Source organism: Salvelinus fontinalis, chromosome 38, assembly GCF_029448725.1.
Source record: "Salvelinus fontinalis isolate EN_2023a chromosome 38, ASM2944872v1, whole genome shotgun sequence".
NCBI lineage: Eukaryota > Metazoa > Chordata > Actinopteri > Salmoniformes > Salmonidae > Salvelinus > Salvelinus fontinalis.
The window spans coordinates 17,375,650-17,397,392 of NC_074702.1; the positions used below are offsets into that span (position 1 = coordinate 17,375,650).

The 21,743-nt window shown below is 45.6% G+C and overlaps 1 protein-coding gene across 7 annotated transcripts in view; it reads right to left on the reverse strand.

Moving 5' to 3' along the window:
- Nucleotides 1-21,743, reverse strand: part of LOC129837593 (oxidation resistance protein 1-like) — a 215,484-nt gene that overhangs the window by 16,476 nt on the left and 177,265 nt on the right. For 5 of the 7 annotated variants that reach the window (XM_055903879.1, XM_055903878.1, XM_055903880.1 and 2 more), the window contains 5 exons: nt 21,407-21,514; nt 19,824-19,931; nt 3,666-3,827; nt 2,946-3,130; nt 151-863 (listed from right to left, as the gene is read on the reverse strand). In XM_055903879.1, the coding sequence (XP_055759854.1) occupies nt 151-863; nt 2,946-3,130; nt 3,666-3,827; nt 19,824-19,931; nt 21,407-21,514 (1,276 nt within the window). The remainder of the gene's footprint in view (nt 1-150; nt 864-2,945; nt 3,131-3,665; nt 3,828-19,823; nt 19,932-21,406; nt 21,515-21,743) is intronic. The other 2 variants (XM_055903882.1, XM_055903883.1) reach the window with 2 other exon arrangements.

Consider the following 21,743-nt stretch of genomic DNA (forward strand, 5'->3'; position numbering starts at 1 on the left):
TATTGACTTGCCTTCATATTGAGAACTCAAGTAGGGTCGAAATAGAAGCTGAACATATTTTCGCACCTATTGAAAAACAATATAAGTGCATATTATAAGGCTATGTATGTCATATTTTCATAATACAACAGAGACACGTTGTCTCACTACCTTCTGCAGAGTCTTGTCCCTCCTCCTTTTGTGTTATATTCTCAATTTGCTCTGTGGCTTGTTGCATAGTGTGACTCTTCCACATCTTCCTCAGTTCCTCCACGTCTGTCTCAGAGTCCTGGGACCCCTCTCTGCTCAGCTTGGGCCTGTCCCCTGGACCCCCCTCCTGGCCGGAGGGCTCCCCAGGCCCGGTGGTAGATCTCTGGGAGGCAGGACGTGAGGAGGGTCCTTGGACTGGTCCCTGGCTGGTGGTGGGTGTGCTTGGTGCTGCCTTCTCCACATCCACACCGTGTTGCTTGGAGCCCATGGGAGACTGGCTCTGGGCCGTGTGGCTGTCTGGATTGTCCTCTGCTGTGGTGGGTTGTTTCTCCTGGCCCTCCCCTGGCGGCTGGCTGACTGACTTGCAGGCACTGCTTGTGGCCCCTGGAGCTTCCCCTGGAGGGATGAAGGCCTCCACATGGGTGACAGTTTGGATGGACTCTGTGGAGGCTGTGGCTGAAGAGGACTTGTCCAGTCGGAGGTCTTCGGAGGAAGTGGCCTCTTCCCGAATGGGGGACAGCTCTGACTCTGTAAAGACGTCCTCGGAGAAGGAGCCCTCTGTACTGCGGGTGGCCGCGCTGCCGCTGTCGTTGCCCGGGACTCTCAGACGCTGCTCCGGGTCCGGCTGAGAGGAGGTGGAGGGCCCGCGCTCTGACGTCAAAGGCTCCAGATGCCTGGAGAGGGAAGAAAACAGTAAAGAAGAAAATACAAGTTAGAGAGGTCTGAATTTGAATGCAGCAGAATGGAACCGTTTCTTTGTTTATTACAGTATAATGTGGAGAGACCAGGTGAAACAAGACATCCTCTCAATATGGATCTAATATGAATCTATGTTTGTTTGGCGCATCTGTAAGTGAACTGCTCTGCATAATAATCTGAATAGGGTTTGTACAGTAAATTAACAAAAACACTGTGCAGCCAGCCAACCAACAGGATTCCTCTACATACTGTAACAGCACACTAGACTCCACAGGTTCTCCAAAGACCTGTTGTGGGACTAAAATAGTTTGCTCCTACTGTGTGTATGATAATAAAACACTGGTTGGCACACAGCCAGGACTTTGTTATTGTGTGCTCTTTGAGACAGAGAGTCTGCCTGCATCACATGAGAAAACAGCTGTCCTCACACAGAGACAATGGCTGTGTTTCAAACTCAAAGTAGACAGCCCTCGGTCCAAAACCCTCAGCCCCTGAACAACGTTTTACATCGTCACATCCGAGTGTACCTTAAATGTCCCTTGCCCAAGCCAGGGAGAGTGATGATCAGAGAGGCAACGTCCTTAGTGGAAATCTGGAAGTTGAGCTTAAAAACAACCAACCTAAAGCTATTAATGTACCTAGTAAGCTAACGTATCTAGCTAGCACTCCTGTCAGGTAGCTAGCTACAGTTACCTATAGCTGGCTAGCTAGTTTAATTGTTTGGTAATTTATTCCAATAAATTTCAGAATTCCCAAAAATATGTTTATGAATCTAGCTACGTTTTATAGGCTCCTCACTATGAGACTAAGCCAATTTGCCAACGCTAAAATCAATGTCTATATATATTTTCTAGCAAGCTAGCTTCATACTTTTTTCTGACATGCCAAAAATGTGACACTTCGCGGCCACCAGAGTTTGACATGTGACTACAGTTTGCATTGAATTGTGGGTTGTATCAACCCCGCACGTGACCAAAGTGGTTCACTCGCTCCCTTGAGCTAAATCGAGGGTTGAGGGGGCAACGTTAGTGAATTGGACCTCCACTTAAGATGGCAATAATCTGCATCCGGTTTCCGACGGGGATTCCCCTGAGGGAAAGTGGCTAGGGCAAGGGGTGAGGGGGTAATAATAACGTGTTTGGACTGCAGCCAATAACCATTAGACATCACAATATATGCTCCATGAGATCTGAACAATTAACATAGCCCAAATCCAGCACTGAACATTCCTAGACATGCTGGATGTGCACTACAGTGGAAGGGCTAAGCATAGCTCTATAGTTACAATAATAATAAATGTCTCTTAGCAGACACTTTGATCCAACTTACAGTTCAGTAAGTGCATACATAATTAGCATGTGTATGTGATCTGAGCGGGACGTGAACCCACGACCTTGGCATCGCTAGCGCCGCGTTCTTAAAAACCGAGCCACAGAGGACCACAGCTACAAATAGCTAATGCTTAGGTAAGATTTCATCATAGTATTAATATAACACAATTATCTTGATCTGAGCAAACAATCCACGTCAAATTGCTAATAAAAACAGAGACGGTAGGAGATGTGTATGTGGGTGGCATGCCATGGAGATAAACTAAGCTGGCTGCTGAAGTGGATATATTATTACATCAAGCAAATGGGTGAGCAATCCAGACATAGGTGGGTGAATGCATAGTTCATTAACCTTGCTCTAATTGCCATTTCCTTTTCCGTTTTGGCGTGGGGGATATAATTAATCTGTTGGATGGTTGCTGATGTAATCAGTGTGTGCCTGCAGTGCTGGGCTGATGAAGTGATTACGGAGGGGCTGTGATGTGTAACCAGGGATGGAGTGGTAGAAAAAGAAGTGGGTAAACGAGTGATGTGTAACGTAAACGCAAACAACGTTAATTTTGTGCAACAGGTGCGTAAACGCAACTCCTCTCCACTACATCCCTGTTAGTGTGGTTCAGTAGGTACAAAACGGATGCTACGATGTGCTATAATGAACAGGACCCTGTGTGTGACAGACAGACGGACGGACGGACGGACGGACGGACAGACAGACAGGGCTCTTACGCGGGCACGACCTCTCTTATCTTGCTGTCAGTGATCTCCTTGTAGATGGCTGCAGACATGACCTCCTCCAGGGGACACATGTAGCCGTACTCCTCACAGCCGTGCTCCTGCACCAGAGGGTCCATCCTGTGTGGGTCAAACATGATGTTGTTGGGCGTCACCAGCAACACCCCGCTCACCGCACCCTGGGGGGGGTAAGAGAGACAGACGGAGAGAGAGAAAGAGAGAAGGGAGGGAGAGGGGGAGAGAGAGAGAGAGAGAAAGAAAGAAAGAAAGAAAGAAAGAGGGTTAGACAGAGTAATATAGCTAGAGCATAGAAAAGCTTGCAGTGAAAGAAATGTGTCAGCCATTTAGTGGAAGAGATATATTACCTATCCAGCATAAATAAACAAAATGGCTGTACTGTACTGTAGGTATCCAAAAGCAACTGAATGATATTGACTATGAACAGGAAGCTCCAATACTGACCTCCCTGTGGGGGAGGGGGGGGGCTGCAAAGCTTTGATTTAGACTGAATGGATCAATATTGGTTTCATGTTGTTCAATAACATGGATCTGAGCTGCTAGAGGTGGATGTTGACTGGTGGAGGGCCATCATTCCTGATGGTCCTCTGAACTTCTCCATGCGCTTACGTTATAATACTGTACATATCTTATATATAGAATATACTATATATACTCTATAGTACTGTAATATATATGAATATACATGATATGTACCTTGCCGTCTGTGATGTACTTGCAGTTGATTTTGAGGAACTTCTCTGTCAGGGCCTCTTCCTCCTCAGAGGTGGATGACACTACACGGGCCTGGCGGAGTGCTGAGAACACCGGAGCATGATGATGATGGTGAGCCTCTGGCCTGGGAGCACCATCAGATTCCTACAGGGAGGGGTGGCCATTTTGAATAACAGGAGAGGAGGGAGAAGTAAAGGGTGGACAAGAATGAACACATTTAGCGTTTAGTGATATGTTTATAAAACAGTTAGTTATGGCTTTAGATTATCCTCCAAGTCATATAGAATAGATCAAGTCAAATAGAATAGATCAAGTCATATAGAATAGATTAAGTCATATAGAATAGATCAAGTCAAATAGAATAGATCAAGTCAAATAGAATAGATCAAGTCAAATAGAATAGATCAAGTCATATAGAATAGATCAAGTCAAATAGAATAGATCAAGTCATATAGAATAGATTAAGTCATATAGAATAGATCAAGTCAAATAGATCAAGTCAAATAGTATAGTATCAACAGCAGGCGTATCAATTCAACAACACTCAACACTCAAACAACATTGAGTTGAATGTAATAAATACAAGCAATCTTAGATCTCAGTAACAAACGTCTTGCGCACATCACATACCATAGAAATAGAATGAATAGAAAGGTCATCTCATTCATGTCAATGACGGCATAATGGGTGGACTGGCAGCCATTTTGAGTGTACCCATGGCAGGAAGTAAAAGCAGGAAGTATACCCTTCAATCTGTGCTGTGATATGTTGAGTCAACTCAACTGACATTACAAAAAAGACATTCCATTTCAGTTAGCATCATTTAAATGAACATTCTACATTACCGTGGCAATCTAGCATCAGTTATTAGAATATTAAAAAATACCATGGAGATTATTGCTTCACAATATCTGGCAGCCATTGTGCATGTCAGGTTTTGGCCAGGACTGTTCAGGTTTTGGTCACTAGATGTCCCCATTGCACCTTTTTTGTACCTTTTGTTTTTTCCTTGCTCTAATTATTGTTTGCACCTGTGTGTCGTTCCCTTGCTAGTATTTAAACCCTGTGTGTTCCTCAGTTCTTTGCTCAGTGTTTGTATGTTAGCACCCAGCCGCAGCCTTGTTGTGAACATATTTCTCTTATTTGATTTTCCAGAGGTTCTCTGGTTTAGTGCTTGTGTATTTTTGAGTAGTCTTTTGTGGTTTGTTTTCCCCTGCTGTTTTTGCCACTTTGTGGAGTTTCTTTGTATTTTGGAGGATATCCATTTTGTGCCTCTTGGCTTTATTTTTGGACGTGGTGGATTTATATTCTTTGCCTGAAGATCTTGTCCTTTTATTAAACCACCATCTCTAGTACTGCTGAGTCTGCCTCATCTTCTGGGTTCTGCCGACTATTAGTGACTGTTTCTCTCACCGGGTCCTGACAGTGCATGTACGTACTCAATAGTTTACCAGTCAAATGTCCAGGGTTAGAGCTTTCAAGCTGTTCTATTAATTCTATGTCTATGTCACATAGTCAAGTGACATGTTACATTGCATGTGACCTGATTATATACCAAGTGATAATAATGAAGGAGTTGGCAAAATCAGACCTACGTTTATTTGTCTCCCTACATCAAACCAATCAGCCAGGGTATCTAAATATACAGTAGAGTATAGCTAGTCTACATGTAGCAATGTTTCTGCACTGCTCGCCAATCAGGTCAACCAACAGACAGAGACAGAGAAAGACATGTACACTACATGACCAAAAGTACGTGGACACCTGCTCGTCGAACATCTCATTCCAAAATCATGGGCATTAATATGGAGTTGGTCCTCCCTTTGCTGCTATAACAGCCTCCACTCTTCTGGGAAGGCTTTCCACTAGATGTTGGAACATTGCTACAGGGACTTGCTTCCATTCAGCCACAAGAGCATTAATGAGGTTGGACAGTGACGTGGAGCGATTAGGCCTGGCTCGCATTTGGCGTTCCTATTCATCCCAAAGGTGTTAGATGGGGTTGAGGTCAGGTCTTTGTGCAGGCCAGTAAAGTTCTTCCAAATCGATCTCGACAAACCATTTCTGTACGGACCTTGCTTTGTGCCCAGGGGCATTGTCGTGCTGAAACAGCAAAGAGGCTTCCCAAGCTGTTGCCACAAAGGTGAAAGCCCAGAATCGTCTAGAATGTAATTGTATTCTGTTGCGTTAAGATTTCCCTTCACTGGAACTAAGGAGCACTACTCCAGCCGATGCTTGGCATTGTGAATGGTGATCTTAGGCTTGTGTGCGGCTGCTTGGCCATGGAAACCTATTTCATGAAGCTCCCATCGAACAGTTCTTGTGCTGACGTTGCTACGCGCTTCAGCCACCGGCGGTCCCGTTCTGTGAGCTTGTGTGGCCTACCACTTCGCGGTTGAGCTATTGTTGCTCCTAGACGTTTCCACTTCACAATAACAGCTCTTACAGTTGACCAGAGCAGCTATAGCAGGGCAGAAATTTTACGAACTGACTTGTTGGAAAGGTGGCATCCTATGACGGTGCCACGTTAAAAGGCACTGAGCTCTTCAGTAAGGCCATTCTACTGCCAATGTTTGTCTATGGAGATTGCATGGCGGTGTGCTCGATTTTATACACCTGTCAGCAACAGGTGTGGCTGAAATAGCCGAATCCACTAATTTAAAGGTGTCCACATACTTTTGTATATATAGTGTATGTCTCCCTACATCAAACCAATCAGCCAGGGTATCTAAATATATAGTATAGCTAGTGAATGTTCATTTGTAGCAATGTTTCTGCACTGCTAGCCAATCAGGTCAACAAACACACAGAGACAGAGAGAGATACATTAGTAAATTAATGCACTTCCTGTAGTCTGAAGTTCATAATGGCAATTAGCTAGATAAATATATCTATATGAGGCTGAAGCGTTCATCTTCATGGTGGTTTGCTAGTTGATGCTTGATTAGTTTAATAGAAACAGTATGAGAAGTGCACATGAAGACTATTTAAATACAGCTCTGTTATTCCTCTATCTACATACATCATACACTTCGTCATGCAAGTGTGTGTATATCAGTAGACTGATTATTCTTCCTGTACTGAAATGTTAACTGAACTCCAGCACTGCCGATGTACGCAACGTACACTGAGAAATGAACACACACTCAGTCTCATGGAACATGAAACGGAGATATCAGGCAGACATTACCTAACTAGAGATGTGTGTGTCTGTCAGCAGTCTGTCTGTGTTATTGGTCATATCAGCTTCATGTAACCCAGTAATAGACTCAGGGTAAACCCATGCTCCTGACCCAGCCCAATCCCTGACCATATGGGCCACGACGACAGCAAAGACCCTATTTAACCCTGTTCACTCAACAAACAGACAGTGTTACTGTTCTTATGACAAGTAGAGATAGAGATTGAAGTTTTACGATGTGTTATTATGTACAGATCCAGTTTCTACAGTAGTATTTGCTGCATCTCACGAGGAGGACTTGGCCAGCTAAATGACCACGGTCTCCGTAATAACCGATACAATAGCAAAAAATATATATAATATTTCTTTTTGCTTTTTAGACGCACCCTTTTTCCCTTCTTCTGCTCCTGACTGCATGTGCTGCCATAGAAATAGAATGAATAGAACGGGCTTCCCCATTCAAGTCAATGATGGCATAATGGGTGAACTGGCGGCCATTGCTAGCGTACCCATAGGAGCAAAGCAGGAAGTAAAAGCAGGAAGTGTACCCATCAATATGTGCTATGATTTGTTGATTCAACTCAACTGACATTCCTAACAATACATTCCATTGCTTGAGCCACATCAGTTAACATAATTTGAATGAACATTCTACCACGAAAATGATTGCATCACAATAACAGGCAGCCATTGCGAGTGTACCCATGAGTTTAATCGTCAAATTTCTAGGGTTAGAGGTTCCAAGCCCATTCTATTCATCATTTGCTACAACACCTTGCTTGGTTCAGCAAGGGGCAACACAGTTTCATCACGTTGTTAAAACTTCTCTTGGGTAGGGGGCAGCATTTTGAATTTTGGATGAAAAGCGTGCCCAAATTAAACTGCCTTCTATTCAGGCAGGCCCAGAAGATAGGATATGCATATAATTGGTAGATTTGGATAGAAAACACTCTAAAGTTTCCAAAACTGTGAAAATAGTGTCTGTGAGTATAACAGAACTGATTTGGCAGGTGAAACCCTGAGAAAAATCCATTCAGGAATTAGGATTTTTTGTTGTTGTTGTTGTAGTTTTCTATTCAATGCCATTACAGTATCCATTGACTTAGGACTGAAATTGCAGTTCCTCTGCCTTCCACTAGATGTCAACAGTCTTTAGAAATTGTTTCAGGCTTGTATTCTGAAAAATGAGGGAGTAAGAGCAGTCTGAATGAGTGGACCCTGCCGTGGCACAGAGCTTTTCATGTGCGTGACCAAGAGAGTGCCTTTCTTGTTTACCTTTTATATAGATGACGTTATTGTCCGGTTGAAATATTATCGATTATTTAGGCTAAAAACAACCTGAGGATTGAATATAAACATCGTTTGACATATTTCTATGAACTTTACGGATACAATTTGGATTTTTTTGTCTGCCTGTTGTGACTGCGTTTGAGCCTGTGGATTACTGAAGAAAACGCGCGAACAAAACGGAGGTTTTTGGATATAATCGAACAAAAGGAACATTTATTGAATAAATTAATGTCTTCTGAGTGCAACCATATGAAGATCATCAAAGGTAAGTGATTAATTTTATCTCTATTTCTGACTTGTGTAACTCTTCTACTTGGCTGGTTACTGTTTGTAATGATTTGTCTGCTGGGCGATGTTCTCAAATAACCGTAAGGTATGCTTTCGCCGTAAAGCATTTTTGAAATCTGACACCGTGGTTGGATTCACAAGAAGTTAATCTTTAAACTTATGTAAAATAGTTGTATCTTTTCTGAATTTTTATAATGAGTATTTCTGTATTTGAATTTGGCGCTCTGCAATCTCACTGGATGTTGGCCAGGTGGGACGCTAGCGGAGAGGTTTTAAGAGCCCATGTTATCACAGAAACTGACTCAACCGCATGAATGCCTGGCTATCACACCTTCAGTCAGCTGTTCGAAAAAAAGTAGGAAAAATATGCAGGTCATTTTAATTATGACGGTCTTCATCCATAAACGTTTGTGCCAACCATACTACAGTCATTTCTAGACACTCTCCAGCGCCTCCATTGTAAACAATGATAATGATTTATCCACAGATGGGGCATCTGCTGCCTGCAAACACCATACATGGTGGGACTGGTCTTTGTGAGCGAGGCCACATGGCCTGCTACTGTGCCAGGCTGTGTGACTGGCTGCAGAGCCAGACGGAGGGATGGAGGGATAGGGAGGGTGTGGGAACAAGAAAATGGAGGGATGAAAGGTTGGAGGAATGAAGGATGGAGGGATAGGGAAGGAGGGTGTGGGAAAATGGCGTAGACGGAGAGATGAACAGTAGGCGTGCGGGTCTGCTGTGTGTGAAACACCAACCCCACAGCTGTCTGCTGGCCTCTTGACACCCTCCCACACCTCTCCTGTCTCTGCCTCCCTGGGAGCACCAGCCCATGACTACTGACCCACCGGCACACAACTAGCAACACACACACACACACACACACACACACACACACACACACACACACACACACACACACACACACACACACACACACACACACACACACACACAGGCAGCTAATGAGGCTGAGGGGGCAGCTCAACATGCTAGACAAAACAGAACAAACAAAAACAACTATTGGCTGGACTCCAACCCGGCTACTCCGACACACAAACCTAGGCCTTCACTGAACCAACACCGTTACAGGAACATTATACATCAGTAGGAAAGAGAAGACACTTGAGTGGTGCTCTCCTTGGTCGGTCACTGTCATAAACTTCAGGTGGATATCTACAGTGCTTCACCCATCCTCTCTTCACTGGCACATTGACTTCCTAGTGACTCATGCTCCAGTCCTCTCTGTTCTGCTGCAGTAATACTACAGCAACATGACAAGAGGTATTCACAGCTTCCAATAACACACAGCTCTAGGCCGCATCCCAAATGGCAACATATTCCCTATATGGTACACTAGTTTCAACCATGGCTCATAGGGCTTTGATCAAAAATAGTACACAATGTAGGGAATACGGTGCCATTTGGGACACACACTGTCCCCTTCCCCAGCAGCACATAGCTGACAACAGAAATCCAAACACTGGCCTGGTTTAAAATAAACAGTCCTAACATGTCCTCCTTCCTCTCTTAGACAATATCCTCCATTCCCCTATCATCACAGGAGAGGAGGCAGATCACAGGAAGGAAGGGTGTGTGTATGTGTGTGTGAGGTGGTCTAACATAACACTGTGAGCTAACCCTCCCACTCTGCCCTATCATTTGTATGAGAGATACACTTTAACAGTGTTCCAGTCTCTATCTGTCATCATGGTGTTGTTCATACCATAAACCAGCATTAGGCCAGGTGTGCATAATATACTGTTTCCCTCAGGTACTTGGACAGCGGTCATATATGCTGAGGACTATATGTTTCATGTGTTAGCCTGATCAGGGTTCTAATTCAGGGCTAGGGGTTGGGGGAATGGGCACCCCATAACACATCAGACTCCATCTATAAGAACTTAAATACCAATGTGAACCCCACAATTGTCAAAGATATCGACGTGTGCGTGTCTCTGTGAGAGGAGGTGTACACTGGCCCACCGGAGAGTGGGAGAGGCTAAAGATGGAGGAATGGAGAGAGGGATGGGATGGTGTTATCACATGGTGCTTTGATCCCAGAGGCTATGGGAAATCAATCCAGTCTAGAGCTGCTTACCAGGTGGAAAGGAAGAAAGCTGACTCTGACATAATGCTATGGATATTGCATCCATCCATAGAGCTGCTGCTGTTTGCTTTGCCAAAGTGCATCCCAAATGGCACCCTATTCCCTTTATAGTGCACTACTTTTGACCAGGGTCCTGGTCAAAATTAGTGCACTATAACGGGAATAGGGTGCCACTTGGGACATGCCCATAGTAGCACAACCCCTCTAATATTATATATGGGATGGTTGTTTGTTTTCCACTTAGTAAACCTATATTGCAGGGATCATAAACTAGATTCAGACGCAGGACAATTTTTTCTTGAGCGGATGGTCGGGGAGCAGGAACGTAATAAAACAAATATTTTTAGATTGCAAATTGACTTCAAGAAGCCTAAAAACATATAGTATTTGATTAAAACATAATAATTTCAAACCTTGATTACATTTGGGGACATTCCCCTACATAGGGTGCCGTCTTTCGGATAGGAAGTTAAGCGGGTGTCCTGACTCTCTGTGGTCATTCAAAATCGCATGGCCCTTATTGTAAGAGTAGGGGTGTTCACCCGTTGTCATGGATAAATTCCTAACCTGGCCAAATTCCATCATGACCACCTTATCATCCCCCTCATTCCTAATTGGCATATATCACTCCTCACCTCTCCACCTGATAGCTGATGTGTGGTGAGCGTTCTGGCACAAAAATGGTTGGTTGCTACACATTGGTGGTGGATGGGTGAGTTTCCCCCTACTATACTGAATAAAAATATAAATGCAACATGTAAAGTGTTGATCCCATGTTTCATGAGCTGAAATAAAAGATCCCATAAATGTTCCATATGCACAAAAATGTTATTTCTCTCAAATTTGTTTACATCCCTATTAGTGAGCATTTCTCCTTTGCCAAGATAATCCATCCATCTGACAGGTGTGGCATATCAAGAAGGTGATTAAACAGCATGATCATTACACAGGTGCACCTTGTGCTGGGGACAATAAAAGGCTCCTCTAAAATGTGCAGTTCTGTCACAGAACACAATGCCACAGATGTTTCAAGTGTTGAGGGAGAGTGCAATTGGCATGTTGAATGCAGGAATGTCCACCATATTTGTTGCCAGAGAATTGAACGTTAATTTGAATGCACAGAGATACTGTGATGAGACCCTGATGAGACCCAAGGATCTGTACACAATTCCTGTGAACTGAAAATGTCCCAGGTCTTCCATGGCCTGCATACTCACCAGACATGTCACCCATTGAGCATGTCTGGGATGCTCTGGATTGACGTGTATGACAGCGTGTTCCAGGTTCCGCCAATATCCATTAACTTCGCATTCAAGAGGAGTCGGACAACATTCCACAGGCCACAATCCACAGCCTGAACAACACTATGTGAACGAGATGTGTAGCACTGCAGGCAAATAACTCTCACACCAGATACTTATCCACGCCCCTACTTTTTTTTATAAAGTTGAAGTCGGAAGTTTACATACACCTTAGGCAAATACATTTAAACTCAGTTCTTCACAATTCCTGACATTTAATCCTAGTAAAAATTCCCTGTTTTAGGTCAGTTAGGATCACCACTTCATTTTAAGAATGTGAAATGTCAAAATAATAGTAGAGAGAATGATTTATTTCAGCTTTTATTTCTTTCATCACATTCCCAGTGGGTCAGACATTTACATACACTCAATTAGTATTTAATTGGCATTGCCTTTAAATTGTTTAACTTGGGTCAAACGTTTCGGGTAGCCTTCCACAAGCTTCCCACAATAAGTTGGGTGAATTTTGGCCCATTCCTCCTGACAGAGCTGGTGTAACTGAGTCAGGTTTGTAGGCCTCCTTGCTCACACACACCTTTTCAGTTCTGCCAAACAAATTTTCTATACGATTGAGGTCAGGGCTTTGTGATGGCCACTCCAATACCTTGACTTTGTTGTCCTTAAGCCATTTTGCCACAACTTTGGAAGTATGCTTGGGGTCATTCTCCATTTGGAAGACCTATTTGCGACCAAGCTTTAACTTCCTGACTGATGTCTTGAGATGTTGCTTCAATATATCCACATAATTTTCCTACCTCATGATGCCATCTATTTTGTGAAGTGCACCAGTCCCTTCTGCAGCCATGCACTCCCACAACATGATGCTGCCACCCCTGTGCTTCACGGTTGGAATGGTGTTCTTCGGCATGCAAGCCTCCCACTTTTTCCTCCAAACATAACGATGGTCATTATGGGCAAACAGTTCTATTTTTGTTTCATCAGACCAGAGGACATTTATCCAAAAAGTACGATCTTTGTCCCCATGTGCAGTTGCAAACCGTAGTCTGGCTTTTTTAATGGCGGTTTTGGAGCAGTGGCTTCTTCCTTGCTGAGGTGGCCTTTCAGGTTATGTCGATATAGGATTCGTTTTACTGTGGATATAGATACTTTTGTACCTGTTTCCTCCAGCATCTTCACAAAGTCCTTTGCTGTTGTTCTGGGATTTATTTGCACTTTTCGCACCAGAGTACGTTCATCTCTTGGAGACAGAAAGCATCTCCTTCCTGAGCAGTATGATGGCTGCGTGATCCCATGGTGTTCATACTTGCGTACTATCATTTGTACAGATGAACGTGGTACCTTCAGGCGTTTGGAAATTGCTCCCTGGATGAACCAGACTTGTGGAGGTCTCCAATTTTATTTCTGAGGTCTTGGCTGATTTCTTTTGATTTTCCCATGATGTCAAGCAAAGAAGCACTGAGTTTGAAGGTAGGCCTTGAAATACATCCACAGGTACACCTCCAATTGACTCAAATGATGTCAATTAGCCTATCAGAACCTTCTAAAGCCATGACATAATTTTCTGGAATTTTCCAAGCTGTTTAAAGGCACAGTCAACATTTACGTCATTTCGCTGACGCTCTTATCCAGAGCGACTTACATTTAACCTTTTTTTTATTTTATTTTTTTATTTTTTATTTTTTATTTAACTAGGCAAGTCAGTTAAGAACAAACTCTTATTTTTCAATGACGGCCTAGGAACAGTGGGTTAACTGCCGTGTTCAGGGGCAGAACGACAGATGTGTACCTTGTCAGCTCGGGGAATTGAACTTGCAACCTTTCGGTTACTAGCCCAACGCTCTAACCACTAGGCTACCCTGCCGCCGTCAACTTAGTGTATGTACTCTTCTGACCCACTGGAATTGTGATACAGTGAATTATAAGTGAAATAATCTGTCTGTAAACAATTGTTTGAAAAATGACTTATGTCATGCACAAAGTAGATGTCCTAACCGACATGCCAAAACAAGAAATTTGTGGAGTGGTTGAAAAATGAGTCTTAATGACTCCAACCTAAGTGTATAAACTTTCGACTTCAACTGTATCTGTGACCAACAGATGCCTATCTGTTTTCCCAGTCATGTGAAATCCATAGATTAGGGCCTAATGAATTTATTTTAATTGACTGATTTCCTTATGTGAACTTTAACTCAGTACAATCTTAGAAATTGTTATGTTGCGTTGATATTTTTGTTCAAAAAACCATTGAATGAGTAGGTGTGTCCAAACTTTAGACTGGTACTGGTAATGTATATTTTTTTCTCAGAAAACTTGGGGGTCAAAAAACTCCACCAAACCCAAAACCACCTGCTAGTTGGGGAACACTGCTATAATAATTCATGAGGATCTTTAGTGCAGAGAGGAAGACCGAGGGACTCTTTTAGCAAAATGTTTGACCCCATATATTAACACTCCATAACACCCAGTGCCATTTACACTACAATAGAAAATAACAGAATAGAATGACTAGTGACTAGGACAAGGAATTCATTCCTTCCCAGACCCCTTCAGGACAAACCACCTGCCTGCCAATGCCCTGAGTTTCCGTCCTGTACAGTATGGCCTTGCAGACAGGCTGTAATGTAGACTGGACATCAAAGGCAGAGAGAGAGAGTAGAAGGCTAGAAGTGGAATACTGTGGAAGATTTAACCACAGCTCCCCCATGTGGACATGTCCATGTTCTGCAACCATGAGCAGAAAAAACATATACTGTAAATTCATTGGTTGCATCCCTTGAACCTTTCTTCCTGATTCTCCTATAGAGACAGGAGGATGTTGGCAAGGTGGCAGAGTAGAGGTGAAACCCCAAGGTCCGGGCTGGGTTACCTGAGCAGCTGTGGTTTGGAACCAGCCCATTGGGCACCAGCCACCCTGCAGTGGGCTAGGCAGGTAATTTACACTAGTCCTATTTCCCTGGCCCTAAAAATAGAGGCCTACTCTGTTCTGTGCAACAGAAGGAAGGAAGTAAGGGTGCCAGGACACAACAGAACAGGATAGGAGAGGGAGAGAGGTCTGGAGGACAGTGAGCTAGGCTGGCTATGGTCACAGCGTGAGATTCGAATGCCAGCACGATGGCTAGCCAGCCATGACATTTCATGCCTGCCAGACATTACAGCCTGTTCTGTGCGGCCAGTGGAGCCTGCTAAGGGGAGGACGGCTCATAATAATGTCTGGAACGGATTCAATGGAATGGCATCAAACCGTGTTTGATGTATTTGATACCATTCCACCTAATGCACTCCAGCCATTACCACGAGCCCGTCCTCCCCAATTAAGGTGCCACCAGCCTCCTGTGTGTGTAGCAACAAAAAAGATCATTGAGGTTTAGAAAAAGCATTGTGCAGGTTAAGGTCCTTCCTCCTCTACCTTGTAAACCATACTGGATCTTTACTCCACGTCCTGTTGAGGTGATTTACACTCCCCTGTCTGTCCTAGTAACACATCATGCTTCCTCTCTCTGGAATAACTGCTGTACGCGTTCCAAATGAGACCCTATTCCCTATGTAGTGCACTACTTTTGACCAGGGCCCATAGCGCTCTGGTCAAAAGCATTGCACTACATGGGGCATAGGGTGCCATTTGGGACATGCAGGCTGTCTCGCTGGTCATCTGAGAGAACGAGCTCCGTTCATTAGTTTCTCTAAATATCAGACAGAGCATCACACTAAAAGGCTTAATTTCTCCACAGTCACACACAGCCCTTCTCCCTCAGATCCTCGTCCTCCGCTGAGAGCCAAGAAATAGGCTCATGTTCTTATAGGCATGACCTAAATAGATAAGCGCTAAATAAACTAACGAACGGGATCCTTCTTTCAGCTTGAGTAGTGTTGAATTTATGCAGCTAGTTTGGCAAGGCAGCAGTAGCAGAGGAACCCATTTTCTGATAACATTCTGACAAAACAGTGCCTGGTCGCCATGGAGACCACCTGGGACAAACAGTCATATTTCTTTTGGGGTCAGAAGGTTCCTGTGTGTTTAATGATGGGCTCGTTTGGTGCCGGGTTGGGCAGGGTGGAGAGGGCAATCTACGGAGCAGGAGGGTGACACTCCTGACCTGAGAACAGTGGAACATGTCAGCTTCCAGTATTCCTTTACAGAGGACTAGATAGGCCTGATTCCAGACCTGCTAGAACCAACCACACCACATTTTCCCAAGCTATACTGCACTGACATGGTTACAGATCCACCATAGTTGCTGGAACAGTGAAAACCTGCAGATATTTGATCCCCTGTCCCTCCCTTGGATTACACTCAACTAACACATTATTCCCTCTTATATACTGAGGTTGTCAACACGACCGTTCAGTAAATAACAAACTAACTTTATTGGCTGCATGCTTCTTTAAATGGAGACTAAATGGAACAGTAAAAGCAGTGGCATTTCAGCTATCACCGCCCCAGAGCAGAATTGTGTGAGGGAAGTTAAGCAATAGTTACAGTGATGTTAGGTTAATGGGCAGAACAAAGAGCCATTCTATTACCTGGAGCCAGAGCCATACATCAAGTCTGTATACTGTAGGTCAGCTATCAATGGAGAATTAGTACATTACAGACTTATTCTGCTCATGAAATATAACGCATCGCTTATTGTCTGTCCTGGATTGTTTGGACAGTATGAGAGTTGGCCCTTTACATTTTAAATCGGATTTGTGATAGATATTTATGCAGGATTTCTGATAAAGCCTTCTATCTCACTCTATGATAGGTGTTGTACGTATGTGTGTGTGTCACGTTCCTGACCTATTTCTGTTAGTTTGTTATATGTGTTAGTTGGTCAGGACGTGAGTTTGGGTGGGCATTCTATGTTTTCTGTTTCTATGTTGGTTTATGGGTTGCCTGGTATGGCTCTTAATTAGAGGCAGGTGTTTGGCGTTCCTCTAATTAAGAGTCATATTTAGGTAGGTGTTTTCACAGTGTTCGTTGTGGGTGATTGTCTCCTGTGTCTGTGTATATGTTTGCACCATATGGGACTGTTTGCGGTTTGTTCGTTTTATGTAGTCTGTTCCTGTTCATTTCGTTCTTCACGTTATATGTAAGTTAGTCGTTCAGGTCTGTCTGCATCGTTTATTTGTTTTGTTTGTTTATACAAGTTTAGTTTGTTTTTTCGTCGTGTTCAATAAATCATGTCATTTCACTACGCTGCGCCTTGGTTCGATCACTACTCCTCCTCTTCTGATGAAGAGGAGGAGGATTACCGTTACAGAATCACCCACCAATCCAGAACCAAGCGGCGTGAAGTCAAGCAGGATTATACACAGGAATCATGGACTTGGGAGGAAATATTGGACGGGAAAGGTCCATGGGCACAGTCGGGAGAATATCGCCGCGCTCGTGAGGAGATGGAGGCAGCGAGAGCCCAAGAGCGTTGGTATGAGGAGGCAGCAAGGAGACGTGGCTGGAAGTCCGAGAGGAGACCCCAAAAATGTATTGGGGGGGGGGCTAAGAGGTAGTGGGCCAAGGGCAGGTAGGAGACCTGCGCCCACTTCCCAGGCTTACCGTGGAGAGCGGGAGTACGGGCAGGCGCCGTGTTACGCAGTAGAGCGCACGGTGTCTCCTGTACGAGTGCATAGCCCAGTGCGGGTTATTCCACCTCCCCGCACTGGTAGGGCTAGATTGGGCATTGAGCCAGGTGTCATGAGGCCGGCTCAACGCGTCTGGTCTCCAGTGCGTCTCCTCGGGCCGGCTTACATGGCACCAGCCTTACGCATGGTGTCCCCGGTTCGCCTACATAGCCCGGTGCGGGTTATTCCACCTCCCCGCACTGGTCAGGCGACGGGGAGCATTCAACCAGGTAAGGTTGGGCAGGCTCGGTGCTCAAGGGAGCCAGTACGCCTTCACGGTCCGGTATTTCCGGCACTACCTCCCCGCCCCAGCCCAGTACCACCAGTGCCTACACCACGCACCAGGCTTCCAGTGCGTTTTCAGAGCCCTGTGCCTCCTCCACGCACTCTCCCTATGGTGCGTGTCTCCAGCCTAGTGCCTCCAGTTCCGGCACCGCGCACTAAGCCACATGTGCGTCTCCTAAGTCCTGTGCACACTGTTGTTTCTCCCCGTACTCGTCCTGATGTGCGTGCACTCAGCCCGGTGCCACCAGTGCCGGTACCACGCACCAGGAATATAGCACGCTTTGAGAGTCCAGTGTGCCCTGTCCCTGCTCCCCGCACTAGGCTTGAAGTGCGTGTCCTCAGTCAGGTGCCTCCAGTTACGGCACCACGCACCAAGCCTACAGTGCGTCTCAGCCGGCCAGAGTCTGCCGTCTGCCCAACGGCGCATGAACTGCCTGTCTGCCATGAGCCAGCAAAGCTGCCCGTCTGCCATGAGCCTACAGAGCCTTCCGCCAGACAGGAGCAGCCAGAGCCTTCCGCCAGACAGGTGCAGTCTGAGCCATCCGTCTCCGCAGCGCCATCTGAGCCATCCGTCTCCCCAGTGCCGTCTGAGCCATCCGTCTCCCCAGCGCCGTCTGAGCCATCCGTCTCCCCAGCGACGTCTGAGCCATCCGTCTGTCCTGAGCCATTAGAGCCGCCCATCTGTCCCGAGCCGTCAGAGCCGATAGTCAGTCAGGAGCCGCTAGAGCCAGTTATCAGTCAGGATCTGCCAGAGCCGCCAACCAGACAGGATCTGCCAGAGCCGCCAACCAGACAGGATCTGCCAGAGCCGCCAACCAGACAGGATCTGCCAGAGCCGCCAACCAGACAGGATCTGCCAGAGCCGCCAACCAGACAGGATCTGCCAGAGCCGCCAACCAGACAGGATCTGCCAGAGCCGCCAACCAGACAGGATCTGCCAGAGCCGCCAACCAGACAGGATCTGCCAGAGCCGCCAACCAGACAGGATCTGCCAGAGCCGTCAGTGAGCCATGAGCGTCCAGAGCCTTCAGCCAGCCATGAGCGTCCAGAGCCGTCAGCGAGCCATGAGCGTCCAGAGCCGTCAGCGAGCCATGAGCGTCGAGAGCCGTCAGCCAGCCATGAGCGTCCAGAGCCGTTAGCCAGTCATGAGCTGTCCCTTAGCCCGGAGCGGCTATTTACCCAGAACTGCCCCTCAGTCCAGAGCTGTCTCTCTGTCCGGAGCTGCCTTTCAGTCCGGAGTTGCCCCTCTATCCTGATTTACCTCTCTATCCTGAGCTACCTCTCTATCCTGATCTATCCCTCTGTCTTGAGCTATCCCTCTGTCTTGATCTATCCCTCAGTCCCGGTGCTGCCCCGGTTGTTGATGTTACCAAAAGGATTTTGTGGGGGGAAGATGAGGGTGGACATTCATAGGGGGAGATGGAAGCTGGGATTGACTATGGTGGGGTGGGGACCTCGCCCGGAGCCTGAGCCACCACCGTGGTCAGATGCCCACCCAGACCCTCCCCTAGACTTTGTGCTGGTGCGCCCGGAGTTCGCACCTTATGGGGGGGGTTATGTCACGTTCCTGACCTATTTTTGTTAGTTTGTTATATGTGTTAGTTGGTCAGGACGTGAGTTTGGGTGGGCATTCTATGTTTTCTGTTTCTATGTTGGTTTATGGGTTGCCTGGTATGGCTCTTAATTAGAGGCAGGTGTTTGGCGTTCCTCTAATTAAGAGTCATATTTAGGTAGGTGTTTTCACAGTGTTCGTTGTGGGTGATTGTCTCCTGTGTCTGTGTATATGTTTGCACCATACAGGACTGTTTGCGGTTTGTTCGTTTTATGTAGTCTGTTCCTGTTCATTTCGTTCTTCACGTTATATGTAAGTTCGTCGTTCAGGTCTGTCTGCATCGTTTATTTGTTTTGTTTGTTTATACAAGTTTAGTTTGTTTTTTCGTCGTGTTCAATAAATCATGTCATTTCACTACGCTGCGCCTTGGTTCGATCACTACTCCTCCTCTTCTGATGAAGAGGAGGAGGATTACCGTTACAGTGTGTGTGTGCTTGTGAGCAGACGCATGGTGAAGGGAGAATGCCGACGCGTTCATTGCGAGTGCGTGTGGGAATGCCAACATACACACCTTCTCTAAGTCAGCTTCTGAGGAGGTGGGAGACAGAGGGCTGATGGGGCTAAGGGAAGGGGAGCTCCCCACACTGGATTTGTGCTCAGGATCAGGAACATACAGAACCTGCAAACACAATCCATGTCTGGATTTAAACAGGCCGACACACAGAGAAAGGAACATACATGCAAAGAGTGACTATGAAAATATTTTCAGCATGATTTATGACATCCCAAGACAGACAAACAACAAAAAGTGAGAGCACAATTTGCGTGTCCTAAAACCATCAGATGTAATATATCTCACCCGATGTCTGATGTTTTTCAGAGTTCATAATGATATGACTAAGTCATCATAGGGTATGTTGAATTTAGTTATTGTCCTGCGAGTGTGTCTGTTGTTCAAGCACTAGATTAGCATGTGTTGTTGGCGTTAAGGATCTTGAGAGGCCCTACTTGTGTCTCCTTGTCCCCCTGAGAGCAGGGCCAGACAGTTAAGTGGTGGTGAGTGTTCTGACTGAATAGGCCCAGTGTGACGCCATGGCAGGCTAATGCTGACAAGTGTAGCAAGGGACAGAACAGGAGTGGAGTTTTTCTGGTCCCAGTGTGTGTGTGTGTGTGTGTGTGTTCCACATGTGATAATATTGGTGGTGCTAGGGCAGTGTTTGGTCATGGAACCCAGTAGAGATGCTGAGAGCCCTCCAGAGGTGGCTGGCTGGTTGGAAACAACATCAACAACCCTGCATTGTGCATCATGTTGCTGAGAGCTGCTACTGACTCTGACTGCCAATGTGATTGCAGACTTCCTGCCTTGACTCTCCATTTAAGTAGATTCGAGTGGCTCTGGTTCTGATGCCAGGAAAAGACCAACTTTGGCTGTTTGTCATGTTTTAGGGTGCTACTTGGAGCCTCAGAGAGAGAATTCAATAGGAAACAACCAAAAGATGAGACATTGAGCCCAGCAAAATGGCTTTATCAGGGTTCTGTTCTGTAGCTACGGAACGAAACAATCCAAATCTATGTAAAGGAGGGGGGTACTATCTGAACTTTGCCCAATAAGACATGCTTGTTTTTCATTTTTTAATGTGAAAAGTTTTACTCCTAATGAACAGGACCCATGAAGTTGAACCTTTTTAATGGTATTGCCTGAGGACTGGAGGGATTTCAACACTCTGTTTCCCATGACACAGATTTCTTAGTGGAATAAACACACAGATTGTTTTAACTCTTGTGAGTGGTTAGTAGTGACACCAGTATATGCCATTGACAGAATCAGTGGGAAGAGTGAGCAGGGATGAGGAGTGGGTGAGTGTTAGTGGTTGTGGCATGGAGGATAGATGCAGTGAGAGAGACACACCAAGCATGAGTGTAGTAGATTGGTGTTCTCCAATCCATTCCTCAGGGAACTCCTCCAGGACTGTACATTTGTGTTACAGCCCAGTATTAGCACACCTGATTCAACCTAATCAAGGGGTTTGTGACTACAGTAGTTGACTATTTGAATAAGGTGTGCTAGTATGGGGCTGGAACCAAAAGGAGCTGCCCAAGGGATCTCTGAAAGGAAGAAACCAGTGATGGGTGTAGAGTAGATCGTGTTCACACCTGGCCAGGACAGACGGCTCTGGAGAACAGCTTGTTGAGCTGAACCAGCTCGTTGGGTGTGGTGTCAAACTTGAGCGCTATGTTGTTCAGTGTGTCCCGCGTCTCCACCTGGAGGACCACAAAACAGAAGAGAAGCACAGAATATCAAAACTCTTGTACTGTGCTTGGCTGGCTGGTCCTCCTGGGTCCCACATGAGAAGGAGAGAAACTCTGCTGTCTTATATTCCCCTCTCAGAGATTAACATGGACTTGGTGTGTAGGAGTGTATTCAGACTGGCTTGGTGTAGTTCAGTAGTGTATTCAGACTGGCTTGGTGTAGTTCAGTAGTGTATTCAGA